The sequence below is a fragment of the Halyomorpha halys genome, unplaced genomic scaffold (assembly GCF_000696795.3).
Source record: "Halyomorpha halys isolate HHAL.00 unplaced genomic scaffold, Hhal_1.1 Scaffold1652.1, whole genome shotgun sequence".
Classification (NCBI taxonomy): domain Eukaryota; kingdom Metazoa; phylum Arthropoda; class Insecta; order Hemiptera; family Pentatomidae; genus Halyomorpha; species Halyomorpha halys.
Genome location: NW_027105404.1, coordinates 95187 through 116656, shown reverse-complemented (window position 1 = coordinate 116656; position 21470 = coordinate 95187). Strand labels below are relative to the sequence as shown.

Sequence of the window (21470 nt, the reverse complement as noted above, 5' to 3'; positions counted from 1 at the left end):
ATGTACGGGGCTTGTTGTTTTTTTGTTTTTTTAAATGACAAAATTAAATCACCAATTAAAGTTACTTATTAATACAATTTTTTCTATTACTTATACTAATGTCATAGTAGACTCAAGACACAATAGCTTTACAAGATAATATATTTACGAATTTCTCCATATACACCGATGTTTCCTAAAGTGATAGTAGTATTTAAGGTCTGGGTTATGGGAGACCTATAAATATATCCTACTATGAGTACATTGCCACTGTTGAAAAACTTATATACAACGCATGCTGTCGCAGTACTCATAATTAAAATAACTTTCAAGATAAATTGGACCGACCACAAAGTTTTATTTATCTAGATATTAGAACACAAGCTCATCCTGGGCAGTTGTAAAGCTGACCAAGCGAAAAATCTGCACCATTGATCTGACTGCGTTGATTGCCCCCACGACCTTTATCCTAAGATGGCAATACAAATATTAAATAAATGGCAGGCATCTTGGACCAACACAATAGAAAACAAATTAAGAGTACAGCATTACAATGAAAGGCATCAATCCAAAACTGTAGACTGCGCGTAGTGCTAACTAGACAAGAATTGGACACCCTCGAATAAAGAAAGAATACTTAATATTAAGAACATTTAGACCAACATGTGGACAGTGTAACGTACCACTAAATGTTAAACACATACTTTCAGACTGCAGGAGTTTGATAGACACTGTTACCAAACGATATAACTTCACTAAACGATATACGAATGTATATTACAAATTGTATGTATTACATCAATTTATGTCACTGTTATAGAATTTTGTTTCCGTAATATTAATTATTGCAATGCTATAAGCTAATATATTCTAGTAAAGATAACATGATATTAGGAATGTTTCCGAGATTGAAGCTCAATCAGTAGGAATAGGTAAACATCACCATTGTGGATTGATTTATATTATATTTTATTATTATAAAAATATTATTGTCATAGCCAACAAATGTCTCATAAGGAACATGTTTCCACATTTGTTTAATAGAACTTGTACAACAAAAACTTTTTGTATCAGGTACACACAAATGTAACTAAAACTAAAAGTACTGGAAGTATTAGTTACCCACTACAAACCCGGTGTGCTAATTTGATATATAAAAAACATCCTAATGAAGCATATAATTTCAATTAATAATGTACATATTATTCACAAGTGTGAATAGTACAGAAATTTTATATTGAGAACATTATTAGTACAAAGGCATTCATGTTTAAATATTTATTTCTGGACATAATAGCTGAGTACATCTAGGTAGGCGGATAGTTGATACATGAAACATTAATAATCAGTTAAAAGTAAGAAATAGACTCAGTCCCCCCATTTCCCCCCCAGGTTTGGTTCTGAAGGAATATTACAGGTAAGATACATACCTCATTTTTTTCATATTTAATAAATGTTACCTTAAATTGTAAATTTAAATTGACGGGGTTCAATGAATTACTTTTTAACCTCATGACCTATTTACCCCAATGTTTATACATAAGTATCTAATCATATCTCTCTAACCATTCTTTTTGAGTTCGCCAAAAATTTGTCACACACTTGATACAGGTGTTCCAAAAGACAGCATGTTGGGTTCTGTTCTCTACATTCTTTTCATAGCAGACATACCTACAGATTCCGATAACTAACTCGCAACATTCGCTTATTATACCACCACCCAATCATCGCATTCAAACTCTGAAATAATGAAACCTATTTGAACCTACAGAGTTAAACTGTGGGAAACAGCTAAATTTTTACATTCTATGGTACTCCCAATAATGGTCACTGCTCCGTATTATGTTACGAACAAGATCTTCATCATAACTATGGGGTTTAGGGAGAGAGGGGTAATTCGCCTATTTAACCAGATTGAGAGAGTAGAGTTTTCATTCCATAAGACAGCCACAAAATAAAAGTCATGCCGCCTGAAGTAGAATTGCACAGATCCCGCTGCAGACATCATGTTGCTAAGGAGACGCCTGTAGGCTAAGCACGTGAGATCACCGGCTTTAAAGTAACTTTTTGTTTGAGGAAGCACCCTCAAACTCTTTGAATTGCACTTAAAGATGCTGCCCATCTAGTCAAACAAAAGAAGCAGTAAGCTCAGTACCCAAAGAAGAGAACAAAACCATTAATTAATAAGTGAATACAGGCTACCCAGGGCAACACCATTTTACTGGTAGACAACTATCACTCAGGATGAATGAGTAGTTCCATAAGGCGAAACAAGGTAAATTGTATTCTTTATTATATATTATGTATTTATTATATATTATTTATTATATATCCTGTATTATATAAAATAAAGAGGTTTTGAAAATAGAAAAGATGAATGAGTAGTTCCTTCAGCACAGCCTAGCAGGGGCCGGAATCAATACATAAAATATTTTCTTTATTTATAGAATAATAGAAAGTCAGATTAGGTTTAAACTCCATTCAAAATCCCTGAATATGAATTTACAGGTAAATGAAAAATGGAAGTTTTTGGAGGATATTTTGTTTCTACTGGTCCCCCATTCATAAAATAAATTCAAATATTCACACACTTTGATCAAAATGCAATGTAACTACAACTGTTCTTCATGTCCGTTCTTCTAATCCCTACCAATATATTTTAGAATGTATGCCTTTATATGGGATAAAAAGCATAGAAAATATAGAAACATAAAACAAATATAGAAACATTTTTAAACGTTATATCTATAGTCCCAATTGTTTATGAAGGTACGATTTGTACTGTGCTGTCCAGTCGGTCCTAAGCCCCTCATAAGTTTCGCAAATGCAATTTTTATGATTTTCGAATAGAAATCGAAGGCGAAAATGTATATATATATATATATATAATTACTTCGGAAATTTGAATCCAAAGCTTTTTCCATGTGTGAAAAATGAATATCAACACTATCCATGAAAAAATATTTTGTCTCACTTTTCTAGGTCAGTCGGGCTAAATTATTTTTATGCTGTGCTCAGATTACGAAATAGTGGGATAATAATAGACTGATTTTTCGATTTATTTTCGGGTGTAGAATAACAATATAATATTGTCAATTGTATTAAAAGAGTTTACAGTTGACATTATTTTTAAAAATACGAATTTCGTGAAATAACACGCTGTACAAAAATTCTGTAACATCAACTACTCTCACTCCCTTCTTATTCAAACAATACAGCAAAAAGCATTATAATTCATTCATAAATATCCATGAGCATAGTTGAAAAGAAAGAGTCGACGAAGGCACTAAGTTGAGGCTATTTAATGCAAAGGCTGATCACCTTTTTTAAATAATCATATAAATATCGACTCTGCAGTAGCTACGCAGTCAGTGGGCTATTGTTATCACATTGAAAAGCTGGAGGTAAGTTAATAAAGTCATAAATATTTGGGAATATACATAAATGTGACTAAGAAAAGATGAAACAATGAGAACAGATTATTTATTCATTCAATAAATAAATTCATTAGTAACTGAGCAGTTTGTTGATTATTTAAGTCTGACTTAAAACGAAAAGGTTAATTAGTACAAAAATAGCAATGATTTAATTGGTAGTAAAAACAAGAAAAATAACACAAACTTTTAAACATGAAATAGTCCTTCATTTCATCTGAAATGAATATATGGGGTACCGTAAATTACGTAAGATAGTAAACGTCAAATTTTGTTTTTCTTTACTTGTCATGATTATTGTTAATTGGAAGATAAAGAAAAATTGTTGAGCAAGGTAATTCTGAATTGCAGAATATTTAACAAAAAAAAAAAAGAATTTTCTTAAACAATTGTAGAATTGAAGAGTTTTTTACTAAATGTTAAACCAAATCCATCCGCATTAAAAGAGAAAAGGTTATTCTGCTGTACCTTGTCCACTGCATCCGTCTGGATGCCTCCTGCAGTTACCAGGCTGGTCCAGCCTCCTGGTCTCAGTCTGGGTCAGCTTCCTCATCTTCTGGTGGCTCGCCGATGTTGGGCGGTCAAGCCCTTCCCATCGGGAAATGAGTGGGGCCCACATCCTCCTTCCACCCGTAAATGAACTCCCTGAAGAAGGGATAATTCTCTTCTTCCATCGACCAGGGAAAGTCCGACTCGGTGAGGGCATAAATCCCGGTCTTTCTCGACAGCCTGGCTCGGTGTCCTTCCATGGCAGAGCAATCTATAGCGCCCTTCTGGCTTGCTACCCACCGTACATTACACTCCTGTATTGAGTCCTCTCTCGGAGCTCCTCCGACAGCACTTCTAATCCCTGCCTCTTAACTTCATATTTAAGGACATCCTCCCTGAGGATGAGGTCCAGGGGCATCGCTGCGGTTAGCACCTGCACCGCCTCATGTGACACCGTTCTGTATGTCTTCGTGACCCTCAGCAGAGTCAGTCTCTGTATGGAGGCCAGTCTTCTCTTCTGTGTCTGCATGAGGTTTCGTGAGGGGATGCGTACCTCAGAATTCCCAAGATCACACCTTTATATATGGTCATCGTTGCAGGGTATCTGAGGCCCCAAAATGCACCACTAAATTCAGATTATTATAAAATTTAAATTTTCCTTGGTCTAATAAATCTTAAAATTCATAATTTTCAATTAAAATTACTTATCTCCATGATCTGGTCCTATAATCATTTTCAAATAATAACTTTCCCATAGTGGATATTTCGAATTTTTACGGAAAACTCTTAAATTTGTCTTTGCTAAAATAATCCGAAGATTTTTTTTTTATCAGCCTATTACAGCGCTATAAGTTCATTTTTACTGGAGGTATTGGATTAGAGAATGAGGGTATTCTCAAAATCATAGGTGAATAACTTATTTCTGATCTGATCTTATCTTTCATCTAAGTATGTATTACCAATTTCGGAAGCATTAAAATATTTTTCTCTATAACCATGTAAAAATTAATTTAAAGGTTTGCAGAGGGAAATCACTGTGTGATAATGACAATATCTATCAATGATACAAATTTAAATGTTGTGTCAAATTTATTTGTTTCAGATAAAATATGAACAGACTTTTGTTTTATCTTGTCATTGCATCAGTCAGTTATTCTTCTGTTGCGTAAGTCCTGCATAAATATTGCCCAATGTTTATTTATAATTATGATAAACTTAAATAACACGAGCCTACAAAAAACAAATAATGGATGATAATCTTTATATTTTTTCATGTGCTAACACTGATGATGAAATCTCGGTTTTTCTCTTCTGATGATTTTTTGCACTTTCATAATATATGGTGAAGTTTCTATCTGTATGAAATTGAAGAAAATCTTTCACAGCACCTATTGTTATCGATAAGTTAACTTCAAATGTTTACAGTATTAAAAGTAAGTTCAAACCTACCAAATCACTAACGCTGGACCCTAATAGGTTTGTTTTAATTTTTATAACGCAATTTGAGGTTCTTTCAATTTCCTTAAAGTCAACCAAATGTATAATTTATTGATAACCAACAGAATTAGATAAAACCTCTTTTCAACGATATCAAAATACCATAATTTGACCAAAATATACAAGAGTAATACAAATTACAAGTTGATTTTGGAAGATGTGTTGACAAATTCAATCTTTCCAAGATATAAAAAATTCGATTTTTTGTTGTTAGAGGTACTGAATCCGTTAATTTTTATTTAATTTTTTTCAACCTACTTTATTTATTTTTTCAATACTATAGCATTTTTTTGTTACTTTTCTCTTCTTTTTTCTTTTTTCAATTGATGAAAATACCTGATCAACTCATTTAATAACAAACCAAAAGGTATCCTTATTAAGTCTCAACATTCTTTACTATATCTATAGCCTTCCTCAAGGACAATCTAAATAGTTATAGATAAATAGTTTGTCAATCTAATAGTGGATAGTGTAGTTTTAATCTAAAATTAAAGCTTTAAAAATTAATGAAGTTCTAAAAAAAATAGGGTGATTTTGACTTGAATTTGATATCCTGGGCAAAATAGCCTGTAAAACATTTTTTTTTTTTTTAATTTTGATGTTAGGTGTTAATTTATATTTAAGATTGTCCTTGAGGATGGCCGAATTGGCCGAAACGTTGGACTATTGATATAGTAAAGAATATTGAGACTTAATAAGGATACCTTTAATATGATTAATTGATTTATTTAATAGACAAATAAATACCAGTCTCAAAAACTTGAATAAATTATATAGAAATTTATAATAAGAATACAAATTTTCTCTTTTGACGGAAAAATGAATTCCTTTACACATTAGATTATTGGAGTCCAATTTAACCAAATTCAAACGTTTTAGTACGGTTGGAAAGATGAGTTTTCCCTCATTTTGACAATAATAATAAAATATACTTTTTTGAGGCAATAAAAAATCACTGGGATATATTTATAAAATTTCAAACACATAATCTGATATCTTTAAATTAAATTGACCAAACAGAGGCAAATTTGTCTTATTTGCTATATCCTCATATATTTTTGGAACCACAAAAAGTTTGATATTTTACCCTAAGTGATATGAATGATTTTCCTGATTTCTAAGCTACAAAATTGCATGAATCAGCCAAAATTATCAAATAAAATTCCTAATGTAGACCTCTCTAATTATAAAGTATACAGTTATACAATGTTGTTATATAATTGAAATTTTTGTTTTTATTTTTAGCAAGGAGAATATATTTTTTTAGTAATAAATATAACTACTTTATTGGTAATAACTTTGAAATTTAAATAAATTGGCTGCTTAAAGTGAGTCATTTTATTCTGAAACCAACAGAACTGTTTTTCCCCTTTAACATATTTATTGTATCTGTAAATCTTAATGTTATAGATGTTTTTGAGGCGAAGGATATCTACCAAAAACTGATTGAGTTACTTGTGATTTGGTAGATTTTGGAGGGAATCTTGCTACATCATAATAATATAGTACAAAAATGTTTAAAGAAAAAAATAAATTACTAAAAATCAGAAGATGATTTTCCTGGTTTTGGAATGTATCGCCTCAATTACAGCAATTAATAAATTTCAATTAGGATTTTTTTTTATTTCCTAAGATGAATTTTTTTTTTATTATTGTAAAGCATATATATATTTATATTTTTTTTATCAACAGAAATGTGAATCCTACAAGAATTAATATAAATGGCCGGCAGGAATCAGTTTTTCCCTTAGGTATAAACAAGAACTAATGTATATTTTGTTCGAATTTCTTTAACTTTTATTGACAGCAGCAACAATGTGATAATTAATTAAAAATAACTGTTTATTTCAGTAACTATATCTGAAAGACCGGCATGTTCTTTCAGGAACAAGTCAGGTGCCTGTTGTCTGACTTTGAGTGTTCCATCGAAAAATGAAAATGTTGAGTGTGAGTAATAAAAATTTAAAATTCCTATTACAAGGCAGTAATACAAATTTTTCAAGGTAACAATTATGTTTAAAAAAAAATGTATTTCAACAGCATGTATAAGAGTGGAAGTCGACAATCAAAATAATCAGTATGCATCTCTAGTTATCCAAGATCACGTTCTCTTCAGAAGGGAAGTTAGAGGTAAGTTACTCCAGAATTGTATCATATATTTTATAAATATTACCCTAAATCGTCAATTGAAATCGACGTTAGAAGAAATATTTACAAGTTTAGCGTTTTAAACTAAAGCAACAATTAGGTCAAATTTTAAAGAGAAAATTAAATTTTTTTAATCACATAAAACAAACTCTATGAAAAACTAGACACTGTCTGCAAGTGTCTAATTGTTTGCGAAAGCTTCAAAACCAAAAAATATAATATTTTAAGAATCTAAGAGAAAAAAAAGAATTATTAATTAGATCAGCGAGCAAATCATTCTAGGATTTAGTTATTTCTAAATTGTAAGTGTAGAATCATATCCAAATTAATTCTTAACACTCTGAATACACATAAAATATCGTTTTACAATTAAGATAATTATTTTCAATAAAGGAATCGTTAATTTCTTTTAATTCTATTTTGTTTTAAATTAATTTTTACTAGCCAAAAAATAATTTAGAATAAAATTACCAAAGTTTCAAGAAAATACATCGATATAAGATAAATAATAATGATTTTTAAAAGGGATTACAGTTTAAACTTTAAAAATTATGATGAATATTCATCAAGGGCCTAGATAGAGAGGCAGTACAAAAATTAGCAACTAATAACTCCTGAGGAAAATGACCCCAATTTTGTACAGTGAAAAGCAAAACTCTCTTCGGATCCTTTGTCGATGACAAGATCGGCGTGGATTAAGCGAAAAATTCATTATTTTTAATTAATAACTACTTAAAAAAAAAAAACATTAATTAGGTCTGATAAAACCACGCTTGGAAAAAGAAAGTACTGTTGATGTTTTGGAATTTACAAGATATCACGATCTAATAGTGACGATGTTTTAATAACTTTTATAAAATATGTAATAATATGTATGTATGTGTAAATATAAATACTTTTATTTTTTATTTTAATAATTTATTTATTGATATTTACAACTGTCTACACATATACAACAAGTAAATTTGCTGTAGGTGACATAGTGAAATGATAAAAACATGTGGAGAATCTACCAACTGATAGAACTCCAATGACATTTCTAGAGGAGAAGATCTCGAGGCCATCTTCTTTTCAGACGCGTAGGAGAATTATTAGGTAATGAAGGAGAAGCCAGGTTAGAAACAAGTGGATTTGAGTGGTTGAGAAGTTTATTATGGAAGTAACGGTATCTGGTTCTGGCCAAATCGGCAACATATGGAATATAGAGGTCCTGATGGATGACTTGATTTGGGACAAAGTAAGGAGCATTAAGGATTTTCCGAAGGATTTTGGACTGTAAGGATTGGATTCTGGAGGAATTTGATGGTTTAGTGGAGCCCCAACAAGTTATTGCAACATCATCATTTAATATATTATATAAATTAAATTATGCAACAGAATTGTCGTCATAGACCTTGTTTTATTTCAGAAATCATTTCTGAAAATAACGTAATAGTTTAGATAGTGAGTACTAATTATTTTCTATTTAAATTAAAGATGATAAAAAAATTCTTTTTATTGCAGATACAATATTAATTGTATTTGTTTCATGTGATTTCAGAAAAAAAGTGCTAAAAATCACGTAATTCTTTAGATATTGAGTACAAATTATTTTCTATTTAAATTAAAGATAATAAAACAATATTGTAATAGTTTAGATAGTGCGTAATAATTTGTTTATATTTAAATTTAACATGATAAAAAAAAATTTATTTACTTATTGTACAGTACTAAATGTATTTATATGAGGTAATTTCAGAAAACGTTTTTAAAAGAAACGTAATAGTTTAGATAGTGAGTACTAATTCTCTATGTAGATTAATCATGATAAAATAATAAAAATGTAGTTTAGATAGTATGTACTATTCATTTTCTATTTAAATTAAAGATGATAAAGCATATTTTATTTATTCTATGTACAATAATATTCGTTTATGTATTTAGAAAAAAAAACATTTTTTTTTATAATCATCATACTATTGATAATTTAAAATTATAAATTAAATCGATTCTTATGCCTGTGAGGTAATATTTGTTATCTTTCATATGAAATGTGTATTAATAATAAATGGACATTATTCACTGAATAAAGATGAGTGGATAGTCGTTGGTATGAAGTAAGATTTCTCTTAGAACTGGTAAAACCAACTAGTTTAGCCCTTATAGATAGCAAGAATAAAAATTAAATAATTTTTTCAATTATCTAAAAAAGAAAATTCCCTTGGCAGTCAAAACCACTGATATAGAAAAACACTATTCGTTGGTACAATGGGAGATAACGTTAATTAAACTATAATTCTAAATTTAAGGTAGCTACTAATTTATAATTTTGATATTTGTTAATTAATCATTATGTATTTTAAATTATTTAAGTCTCGTATTCAGTTAAGTTTTTTGACATTGTCAAGAGAACAGGAAAATACGTTTAAATGTAAAAGAAAAAAAAACCAAACAAAAAATCGATTAATAACTAATACAGATAAACCAATTTCGCTATACACCCACGACCTAATGCTAGTCTAAACTACTAATAAGTTTTGGAAAATTATCTTAACTTAATTAATGATTTTACACTGTAATTACATTTACAGTAATAAATTTTAATATTTCATTACTTAAAGAACACACTTAATTGATGATACTTTAAATAAACATTAGTGTTTTTTAAAATTACCTATTTTCTTAATTTCTTTTAGCGGGTGAGCAGTGCTACCCTATCCAGAGCACACCATTGACAGCCTGCCTCAACATATACTACTTGAACATCGACCCCCAAAGAAATACTTCAGAAGCCTGCTTCTTCCTCAACATCAGCAAAGTTCTCACTCTTGACTTCAAGTGCATCAAGTACAATAATGGTCAATTCGAGTACAACACCAACCACACCGCAGAGACTGAAGGGCTCTACAAGAAGATGGTAGCAAGCGGACAGGAACCCATGTACTTCACGAATTGATCAGTCAGAGAGCATGAATGTGATAAATAGATGAAGTGTATGGAATGAAACATTTCGCATGAGGAATCATTTTGTAACAAGCTACAATTGTTAAACTAAAATAACATAAAATAAACATGATAAAAAATTTCTTCATAAAAAAGTTTATTTAAAATTTAGAAACGCCATAGAATTAATGTAATCTTTTATGTAAAACACAAATGAAAATATCTTGTGTGTTCACTCACCCGACTTTCCCCACCTCTTTAGGTTTCAAGTGAAATACATTCACATTTTTGTTCCGTTTTCCGGGGAGTTGAAACGGAGAGGTAGAGGGACAACTTTTCTCCAGCCCCGAGTCTCAATGAGCCTCCAACTCTTTAGGTTAGATGTTTTCTTGAAACTATTTCTGGGAATTCAAAAAGTACTATAAATCAATAATAATTCTGTAATAAAAAGAGGAAGAAACCAAATCATGCAGATTTGAGTGCAAATATCCTTATTATTGTGTGAGGAAATATCTCTAAATTAGCATTGCATTGTAATCTTTCGCTGGGGCAACATTAGAAATAAGATAACCAACCTTTTCCAAACTACCTTTAGCTCCATAAAATAATTTATCCAGTTAATTCTCATTTTGAGTAAATTGTACCCAACGATTAAATACACAATAAGTAACCTTATTCTTCAGTTATGCTTATTTAAGGATAACTGAATTATCATTAGTGTAAGTAGGTGTTTAATTCCTTTCAGGCTCTGAATAAAAGTTTTTTTTTTAATAAAAGGGTCATAGTGACATTATCCAAGTGACGTTGTCAAATTCTGCTAAACAGTCTTAAGAATTAATTGACATACTTTGGCGCCAATTGATGATTAGCGCTCTTAGATCTGCGAAAATTTTTTGTAGTTTTATATTGTAATTTTATAGCTAAAGAAGGAAACTGTTGAAATTGTGATATTTTCACAAAATCGGCTAACTGGTAAAATAGCCAAAAGCGCCCAAACTGTTCCGATTCCTTTCCATTTCGGATTTGTTATCACTAATTAATTTATTGTGTATTTTGTATTGTTCTAGGCAGGAGAAAAATTTTGTCGTTTTGTTATATCAAATATTAGCTTTATCAAAACAAATTATATTTTTACTAACTTTGACTTTAAGATTCTAGTTCCAATTGTGATAATAGATAAAATGATAGAGCATTAAAAAAGGCTGTTGTTATACATATTGCAAAAAAACTTTTCCCCATAACAATTTATGTGTGTTTTGAAATAAGTTTTCCATGGAGGAGCAAAGATTGACAACTGAGAGAAGTCTCCAGACCTATTAAACGATACATAAGATATTAACTGATTATACTTGGTCTAGAAATGATCTACATGCCATAGAGATAAGCTGTAACGATTAAATAATTCGCCATTTAAATTATTACACAGGAAGTTAGATTTAGGTAATAGTAAGTGAATCTTGGAGGAAAGTACGGCACATAGTATATAGTATAAATTTTATACAGATGATCTGGTACAATATATCGGCTAAGAACCACTCAAAATAACAAAGAGTGCAGAATAAACAAGTGTGTACTCCGTACATTGTTGATCATCTTTGTAAGTGATGTGGGTGTAAATTTGATATTGTGGGATAAAAATTATCTCAGATTTGATGGTACTGTGGAATTTCTTGTTAATTAGCTCCTCTTGGTTTTATCGTATATAACGTGTATTTTATTTTGTATATGGCTTGATATATACATTTTACATACAATTTTATAGATTATATATTGTACATCCAACATCTGTGGAGTTTTCGATGTTTACTACTTAACCGATAAAGTTGTTAAAATCCTGAAGATAGTGTTCATGTAGTGATCCGTAACTGAAAAAAATTAATTGATTTTGTGGATTAGCTTACCAACACAAACAGATTTCCGCGGGTACTAACGCAAGTTCGCTAGTTACGATAAGCATACTCTTAGATTCTGTTGATAAGGTCGACGGATTTTTCGTCTCATATTTCCTAATAGCGTACAAGTGTAGGTTTAGCTTCCTAGAACGCATGGGTTTAGGTAGGATTTCGCCAAGTGGGGAGCAGGCTTCAGCCCATATAAAACGCGCACACGCACGCCCGCACACGCACACACCCGTACAAGCACACACGCGCGCGCGCGCACACACACACGCACAGACACACACACACACATATTACTTAAGGCGCGTATACTGACCTCTTTTATATCTGGGGCTTGTGATGCAGCTATGACCCATTCAAAGCCTGGCAAACATCATTCCTCAGTGTACTGGTGGACAGATACTATTGAAGTTCGCCGGTGTTGCAACCAAGCAAGAAGACGTTACCAGCGAGCGAGACGTCTACTGGAGTTTTCAGTGCTTCAAGAAGAGTTCAGGAGAGCTAGAAGGAACCTCCGACAAGCCATTAAAGAAAGCAAACGACGGTGCTAGAGAGAACTCTGTGATGAGGTGGATGCCGACCCATGGGGTAGACCTTACAAAATAGCGCTTAAGAAACTTTGTAATGGCACGATGCAGCACCCCACGAGATCAAATGTTGTAGACAGTATTGTCAGAACACTATTCCCTGAACAGGTGAATAGTATTAGTATCTTTCTTTGATGACCTTCCAGGGGGTCTCTTCATCTGCCTTAATCTGATTTCGGATACTTCTTTTTACTCGGCAGACTACCGCTGCTTTCAGTGCTTTTGGATCCTCGTCATCCAGTAGATCCTCCGATTTCTTAGCTTCTATTCGCCCCATTAGACGATCGCCCCCTTTTAGAAAATGATTTAATTTTCCGGTCTCTCCGGTGAATTTTTCTAGGTCCGACACTGCCATCCTCAGGTCTTGGGCGGTTCCCGTACGGACCTTAATTCATTCAAGCGTCGTGGCATGATATTGCGCTAAAGAGACTTCTAGTAGTGGTTGAATCTGCACCGGAGGTGGGTTACATGCTGCTATAGTTTGGTTGACTGCAGCTTGAGGTTGGTTGTTTTGGTTCATATTCTCTAGGTTTAGAACTGCTCTTCTCACTATTCCGTTACTGGTCATAAGTCAAAGAGAAGAATGAAAGAAGAAAAAGAAAAATCTTTTAGACTGAAAATTACTCCGGTATCTAAAGTTCCCGGGTTTCGGCACCAGTTAAGTATCAGCGAAAGCCAAATGTCAAAAAAGAGAAGAAGGAATAAGATGTAACACGTGTGAACTGCTGTAACATACTATATTTTATTGGGTTCGGTACATGTCTTTATATACATGCGATCAGCTGATCTCCTCAGTCAGCTGTTTATTCGATGTCAGCTGACTGAGGCTGTATATATATATTATAATATATATAACGGACTTTGCACAAATCACGCATGAAGAGATAGAGGACGTCACCTCGGACCTAAAACATGGCAAGGCACCAGGATTGGACGGAATTCCTAATGTAGCTCTGAAGGTAGCTATCAGGAAACGGCCGGAGCTTTTCATCGATCTCATCAATTCGTGCATTCGAGAAGGCTCAATTCCGAAGCCTTGGAAGAGACAGCGCCTCGTACTCATTCCAAAGAGTAAGGGAGGACTGGAGGACCCGTCAACCTATCGTCCAATTTGCTTATTGGATACCATGGGTAAGGCATTCGAGAAGATCCTTTCCCTCAGGCTACAAGAGTTCACGGAAGGAGTCAATGGCCTCTCACGTGCTCAATACGGATTTCGTAAAAAGCTATCCACGATAGATGCTGTTGGATTGGTAGTCGAGATGGCCCCCACAGCAATTGCAGGAGCAAGGTGGAGGAGAGGTGCTAAGTGTTATGCTGCAATCATCACGCTAGACGTTAAGAATGCCTATAACACTGCAAGATGGAGCTGTATAATAGATGCCCTACGGACTATGACGGTGCCAGCCTATCTTATGAGAGTTCTCACAGACTACTTTAAAGATAGAGTTCTGTTTTATTTTTCAGACATTGGCCAAAGGAGATACAAGGTGACTGGTGGTGTCCCACAGGGGTCGGTATTAGGGCCTCTTCTGTGGAACCTTTCAATAATATTCTATAGGATGACAGTCAAATAAGATCCTTTGAATTTCAACTTTACAATAAAATAACCACAATGTAAATAAAACCTAAAGCAAAAAAAAATAAATATAAAAAAAATTGGAAAATGTATAGAAAGAGTAAAATACGTATTTTCATGATAGTTATGATGGTCAGGAATGTATATTCAAAAAATTGTTGTTGCTAATGACGTCAATACAACTATAATACATAAATACATTTTAGCATTCAAGGTTAAAAACAATTACGTCATGAAAAACAATATATTAAATGCAAATATACACTATTTAATGCTAGTAACTGAACCTATTTGTTTTTTCTTGGAGTTATAAGATAAGGTGCCATTCCATCACTTCTAGATAACTCAAAACTGAACAAGAATAGAAAAAGCGGTAAGCTCATTCATAGTATTATTTTTAAAACTCTTAGCAAAGTATTTTATTAAAATATGATAATAAATAACAAATTACAATTATCTGTATATAAGAACAATTTCTACTCAAACAACCGAGAAAACACGCCTCGGGAACAGAGATCGGAAATATAACGTGTAACCCTAAAAAGCTGTAAAAAGCTTAAAATTTGGCTTTTACTAGAAGTACAAGAAAATATTTTCCTTATCATGAACATTTTAAGAATTTATTCTAGCAAAAATCTTGGAAACTACTTTTTTCGAGATGTGTTTAATTTTTAATCCATGGTGCAAAATGCCAAAATATTGAAAACTATTTGTAAGCTTTACAGTAGAAATAAAAATACCTAAGACATATCATATTTCATTAGGTAGTATAATACCCATGATTAATCCACTTGTTTGGAAAAAAATTGTTGTATGAAAATCCATATTGCGGAAAATATTGAACATATAGAGAGTTATATCAGAACTTAATCTGAAGCTTGTAATATGCACCATAAAGTTTTTGGTAATGATTATAAGCTAGAGATAATTTTGAATGATTTTTTAAAAATAGAATGCACGAAAATGTTGAAAAAAATATTGTCTTTTTCAAAAAATGTAATTTTGATGGATGTGTCAAAAAAAAAGAAAGAAAAAAAATTTAGGAAGTATTAACGGGTAAAATTTTTACTTTTGGATACAAGAAACTCAAGAAAATAAGTGAAATCTATAGACTGCCCATCCACAGTAGGTACATCCACATCTAGGTATAAACTTAGCTGCACTAGACTATACTGGCGCTAGACACCGTTCTCCGATAACTTTAGGTCCATATATCATATAACAAAATATACGACGACCATTTTGAAAAAGCTGGTATCTTAGGGTCACGGATCCTTGGGGTTTGGTAAACATTTTACACCGTATCATTCAAACATTTTTAAATTAGAAGCTATTAACAAAAATTAGTTTCCAATTACATCTAGGTTAACATATAATTTTACTGAACGCCAGAGTCAATTGCTACGCAGAACATCTAAACAAGAAAATGTATTTATTCAATTGCATAATAGTAATAAATTAATTTTGCTATTGATTATTTTATAAATTCAGCACAATACGATTATAGCCGTGTCACATAGTTTGACCCATTGTATTAAGAGGAATCTTAATAAACGTCGAAAATGACATTTATTTAAATAGTAATCGAATTAGTTTTTATAGATTTAAATAATCCGAGATTATATCAAAATTTATCATTTTTTTCAGGGTTATGCAGATCCAAATAACAGTTCTTTTATTATTTATTATATCATGTAGTTGCACAATAATAAAGAGGTAAATTAATTAAATCAGTAGTAAACTTTGTAGCGATAATTATAATATATTTAATATTTTTGTATTAATAACCTATTTGATGCAGAATCCACAGACCAGAAAGAGTCCAATCACCTGTGAAGCCAGGTGAACAAGTTGTAGGTAATATATATGTTATTTTCCTTCTTTATCACTTTTTATTTCAATAGTTCAAGAGTTCAATTTATAAATATTTACAATAGAGAATAATTTATGCTATATGACCTTAATATGTTTGTTTATGAAAATAATTTACCATTATGGGCGATTATTCAAATCAATCTTTAAGTTAACCGGATAAATCGAGGATTTCAGTAGCTTTAAACTTTCTCATAAAGACACGGAACATCTTGGGGAAAAAACTGTATATAAAATGAAAATAATCTTAGAGATATCAAAATCGTTCGAGACTTCAATTTCTCCTAAAAATCCGTCATCATAATTAAAGAGTCAACTCAAATTATGGGACAATGAACGCTGAAACGAATATATTGGATTTTATCGATTTTCCGCATGTAAACAGAGACACTGTTTATTACGAAATTAGAGCTACTTGCTAAAAATGATGAATTATTTTGTTTAGGTGTTTCAGACCCAGAATGTAAATTCAAAGGTGATAATGGACAGTGTTGCCTTACAGTAAGCATTGCAGGAATAGATGGAATCGAAAGTAAGTCAATTTCTGGTGATTCAATACATTCTTCAATTAACTACATATATAAATAGATTAGACAAATGTCAATACAACTTAAGCATTAATTTACAGATTGTGTGAAAGTAGACCAAGAACAGAATAGTGGATATGCTGCATATATTTTCAGCGGTCATGAACTGGTCAGAAAAGATCTCGCAGGTAAAGTATGATTTATTAAAATCAGGAAAAAATAAATATTATTTTCTAATCTGGAATTTATCAAGTAACGATGCTAGGCTGGTGTGAAATATTCTTATACAATACAGTTTCTGTAATTAGAGTCTATTAACATATTCATAATATGTAAATTTTATTCTATCAAATAATGGATGATTGAGTTGTGTAACCAAGACATACTTGATCTGTGTTCATCTGCCATTCTCTAAACAACGAAAAATTACCTGAGCTGCCAGTCACCTCAGATATCTCATAGCTATCCCTACATGACCAAACATGTCGATCTAGAAGCGTCTTGCGTTTGTCTAGCTTTCTGATTCATGTAACACTGAAGAAATACGGCCCTATGAAGTTACTATATAACTTTTGATCACTGTTATAAGATGCAATAGTTTTGATATAGATGATATTTGTTGTTTGAAAATAGATAGGTCATAATCGCTCCTCAATTAAAACTTTCTAATTTTCTTGTAAAACAGAATAGAAAGTTACTCTTTTAATTATTTGGTATTTATTTAGTTTAAATCAGCATAATAAGACTCAGCAATTTTAGTTGGTTTTCGCTGGGTTTACGATGATGTTAAAGTGTCCCAACCTTCTGTTCGGGAGGAATTTTGTGATGACCGAATATAGCTGATCAGAGCATTCGAGATCTATAAGCGTTTGAACCGGCACTGCTGCAGTCATGAGGCAGTCGCTTAACCGAGTTTAGCTCCGGTAAACTGTTGAATGTTGCTATCTGCTTTGGAAACAGTGAGTGAGGTGAGGCCCTGCTGCAAATTACTAGTTTATACCTGCCACCTGATAGTTGAACTTCCTTGGCCTCGGCTTAGATCTTCTAAGGTAGCAAAGTGATGCAGCAGTCAACCACAAAATTCCCTCCAACCAGTCACATGTAGCGTTCCCAAGGGCTCGATTCTTGCGCCAATTTTATTCAATATCTACACTGCCCATATTGTCAGAATGATGATAGACCATGAACGAATCTCTGCATATGCTGATGACAAAGCAATCCAACTTATCACAGGTAAGCTCCGAGACAGAAACATGAATACTAACTCACAAAATACTAACGTCATTACTTTCTCAAATAAGAAAAATTGAGTAGGAAGGGTCAACCCTGCTAATATCACCCTTTAACCTCTCGTTATATCTCTTCTTCTCTAGTCTCTTCAACCTCTCCCACCACTCTCCTTATTTATTATTAAAATTTTCTTATTTGTTTACTTTTGCTTCACCAATTCCCGGACCAACTGGTCGACATTATTGGGTCCTACATCAGTGATCGGACTTTCTCAGACCGGGTCAAAACTGAAATCTCCACCCCCAAGCCCGCCACTTCTGGCGTCCTCCAGGGTTCCGTCCTTGCCCCAGTTTTATTCAATATATATATACTGCCCACATAGTCGGGACTAAATTTGACGATGCTCAAATATCTGCATATGCTGATGACATAGCCATATACTCGGCGAAGCGGCCCAACTCATCGCTAACAAACTACGAGACATAAACATTCACATCAACCCACAAATACAGACGCCATCACTTTCTCATACAAGAAAACTCCCAACAGAGCATACAAATACAGACAATACAAACCAAGAAACATCTCACATATCTAGGCAGTAAACTAGAAACACATCTATCTTTCACTGCACACATACAGAACAAATTACAAATCAACATCATACCAACTTAAACACCTCATCTACTAACCAGAGCTGTCACTCAGACTCAAATTACTCATCTATAAAGTAATACTACGACCATCACTCCTACACGGCGCACCGCTACTACACTATCTCTACCCAACAGCCCTGAAATCACTACAACAACCCCAAAACAGTACAGAACAGAAGATACGTCGAGGGACATCTCTGGAAAGATGTAACATGACACACATTCATAACGAACTACAGTTAGAAACTGTACAACAACACATCACACGGAGACACATTAAATTCTTTGACAGTCTCCCTGCTTCCTTCAATCCAGTATTCCAGTCTATCACTCCTTCCCCCTTCCTGTGAGGTGGCAGGGCAGGAAAGGTTCCAAAAACCCTATCAACATCACCTCATGACTCCATCTTCTGATGCACCCCCTCCCCCTCCCCCACACTTCTTTCGACTTCTGATTGTTTTTCTTATTGTTTCACCATTATCTATTGTCTTTATTAATTAATATCACCTCCGAATTTAAAAATAGCACCTCTTTTAGAATGGATACCTCATAAGTAACAAATAACCATAACAGGTAACCTTAAAATACCTAAGGTAGTAAAAGGTAAGACTCAACGCGAATTACTTTTCTTTTTCACAGTAATGCACTTATTAATTCACTTTCTTTCTGTTTTAGAGGGATCAGGAAAAAAAAAATTGTTTACTTTTCTTTTTCTCACTTATATTTAATTTTATTATTTGTACATATTTTTGTCGACCTTATTGTGAAGGCCCTTCACCTCCATTTGATTTCCTACTGAATAAACATCCCAACCAACAATTATGTATTTCACTCAGACTTCTTATGATTATGATCCTCACGTATTGCTATTTATTTATTAATCCATGTGATTTTTCTATTTTTTATAGGGATCGAGAAAAAAATAAATATAAAAAGACATCCTAGATAATCATCTGAAGTTATATAACTTGATTTAAGTCAAGACTGGTATTTTATTATTTTTTTTAAAGCCCTTATTTGAAATTATAGTTCAATAGTTAACATACGCAGTGTTTTGAGAGTTTGTTTTTCTCTGAAATTGGGATTTAAAACATGAATGTGGTGGTTAAGGTTTTGAGATAAATAACTAGGGTTATATTATGTGATGATAGTTGGTGAGTGGGGCAAGCCAATGTGTTACTGAACTTAAAAGCCTAAATCTACACGTATTTACAATACTTGAAAGTGGCTACAATCCTTGTTACCACCGCATTAGTGGGGGCGCTGGTTGCAATGTTTGGATTAGAGAGTAAGTTTAATGTTTTAGCAAGTTCAGAAATTCAATATGTCACCACCTGATATAGCACATTATTTTTTTTTAAATTAAAGCACATTAATTATTTTCCATTATAAATAATGATTGTAATGATAATTATTTCAGCGGGAGAGACATGCTTCCCCATACCCAATACTCCGTTCAAAGCCTGTATCCACATCTACTACTCGAACATAGACACCACAGGAAGTCGAGGTAACGTCTGCATGTACGTCAGTATCAACAGAGTTATCAGCTTGGACTTCAACTGCATCCGGTACAATAATGGTACCTTCCAACACAACAAAGAACGTACTCCGGAATCAGAGGGTATCTTCAACATTGATTTTGCGAATGGAAAGTCAAATATCTACTTAGGGAAGCCAATAGAGGAATGAGAATTTCGATGGTTCCATAAAAAGTGACTATTTAAAATAAATCAAAAAGAAAAATAAGGGTATTCAACTTGTCTCATTTTATTGCCTTACTATGTTTTACTTTATAGTCCCTTTCATTAATTTCAATTTATACATATATACCATTGTACAAGAGGAATACACACAGGTTAAAAACAAAGTTATGTTAATTACTAAATGCAGACAAGCTTGCGTTGAATATTCATAGACAACCTTGAGTAAGACAACAACTACATTTTACTTAATGATATTTTCCTCAGTCTTCAGCTTATAACTATTATCTTTTCTGGAATATTTCTAAAAACAAAAATTCTAAGGCTGCTAAATAGCTGGTTAATTTTAAAGTTAGTTTAATTTTCATCTAAAAATTAAAATTTATTTGTCATGAATGATTATCATGTAACAGATCATCAACATACACTTTCGTGATTAAATTAATGATTCAGGTAACAATGAAAATTCCATTAAATTATTCATTTTTGTTTCTTGTTTCAAATCATTCCCTCTCAATGAGTTATATTCATTAAATTAAAAAAAAAAATAAGTATGAAAGATATATAGTACAATAATTGGATGGGACAGCAGTAAAGGAAAACAAAACCCAGTAGGTCGGCTTACTCAAAAATATTTGATATTGAAATCCTTAACCACTTTGTGAACATTGCTACGTTTCTAAAGCAGTTCAACACTCACTGCAGTTGTTTCTAGCCTTTCTGTGCCTCCGCCTCTCTTTAAAAAAAAAATAATTGTCGCTTACCCATTATTTTTCACAATTTAACTTTATAAATACTTGTCTGATATTATAATGCGTTTAAAGGACTACAGGATAATATTCCATATTATTTAAAAATACAAATCAAAATTATTTCCAATAATAATTGTTCAGTCCACGGGAGTATCGTTCTTTAGTTTGTTACATCGCTAGAATGTATATTCATAAGG

The 21470-nt window shown here is 32.4% G+C and overlaps 2 protein-coding genes and 1 long non-coding RNA gene across 4 annotated transcripts in view; 2 read left to right on the top strand and 1 right to left on the bottom strand.

Moving 5' to 3' along the window:
- The first annotated feature begins 3311 nt into the window (after positions 1-3311).
- LOC106690303 (uncharacterized) lies at positions 3312-10612 on the top strand. Its single transcript, XM_014435698.2, has 6 exons — positions 3312-3383; positions 5005-5067; positions 7092-7150; positions 7251-7346; positions 7440-7529; positions 10223-10612. The coding sequence occupies exons 2-6, from the start codon at positions 5012-5014 to the stop codon at positions 10480-10482; spliced, it is 561 nt and encodes a 186-aa protein (XP_014291184.1). The 5' UTR covers positions 3312-3383; positions 5005-5011; the 3' UTR covers positions 10483-10612.
- A 36-nt stretch (positions 10613-10648) lies between these two features.
- LOC106690307 (uncharacterized) overlaps positions 10649-21470 on the bottom strand; it is a 51696-nt gene continuing 40874 nt past the window's right edge. Inside the window, exon 4 of one of the 2 annotated variants that reach the window (XR_010844438.1) lies at positions 10649-10870. This is a non-coding gene — a long non-coding RNA (uncharacterized lncRNA). The remainder of the gene's footprint in view (positions 10871-21470) is intronic. The other variant, XR_010844439.1, reaches the window with a different exon arrangement.
- On the top strand, positions 14806-20572 carry LOC106690302 (uncharacterized). The gene is made up of 6 exons (XM_014435697.2): positions 14806-14906; positions 16181-16249; positions 16335-16390; positions 16851-16937; positions 17034-17120; positions 20239-20572. The coding sequence occupies exons 2-6, from the start codon at positions 16185-16187 to the stop codon at positions 20508-20510; spliced, it is 567 nt and encodes a 188-aa protein (XP_014291183.1). The 5' UTR covers positions 14806-14906; positions 16181-16184; the 3' UTR covers positions 20511-20572.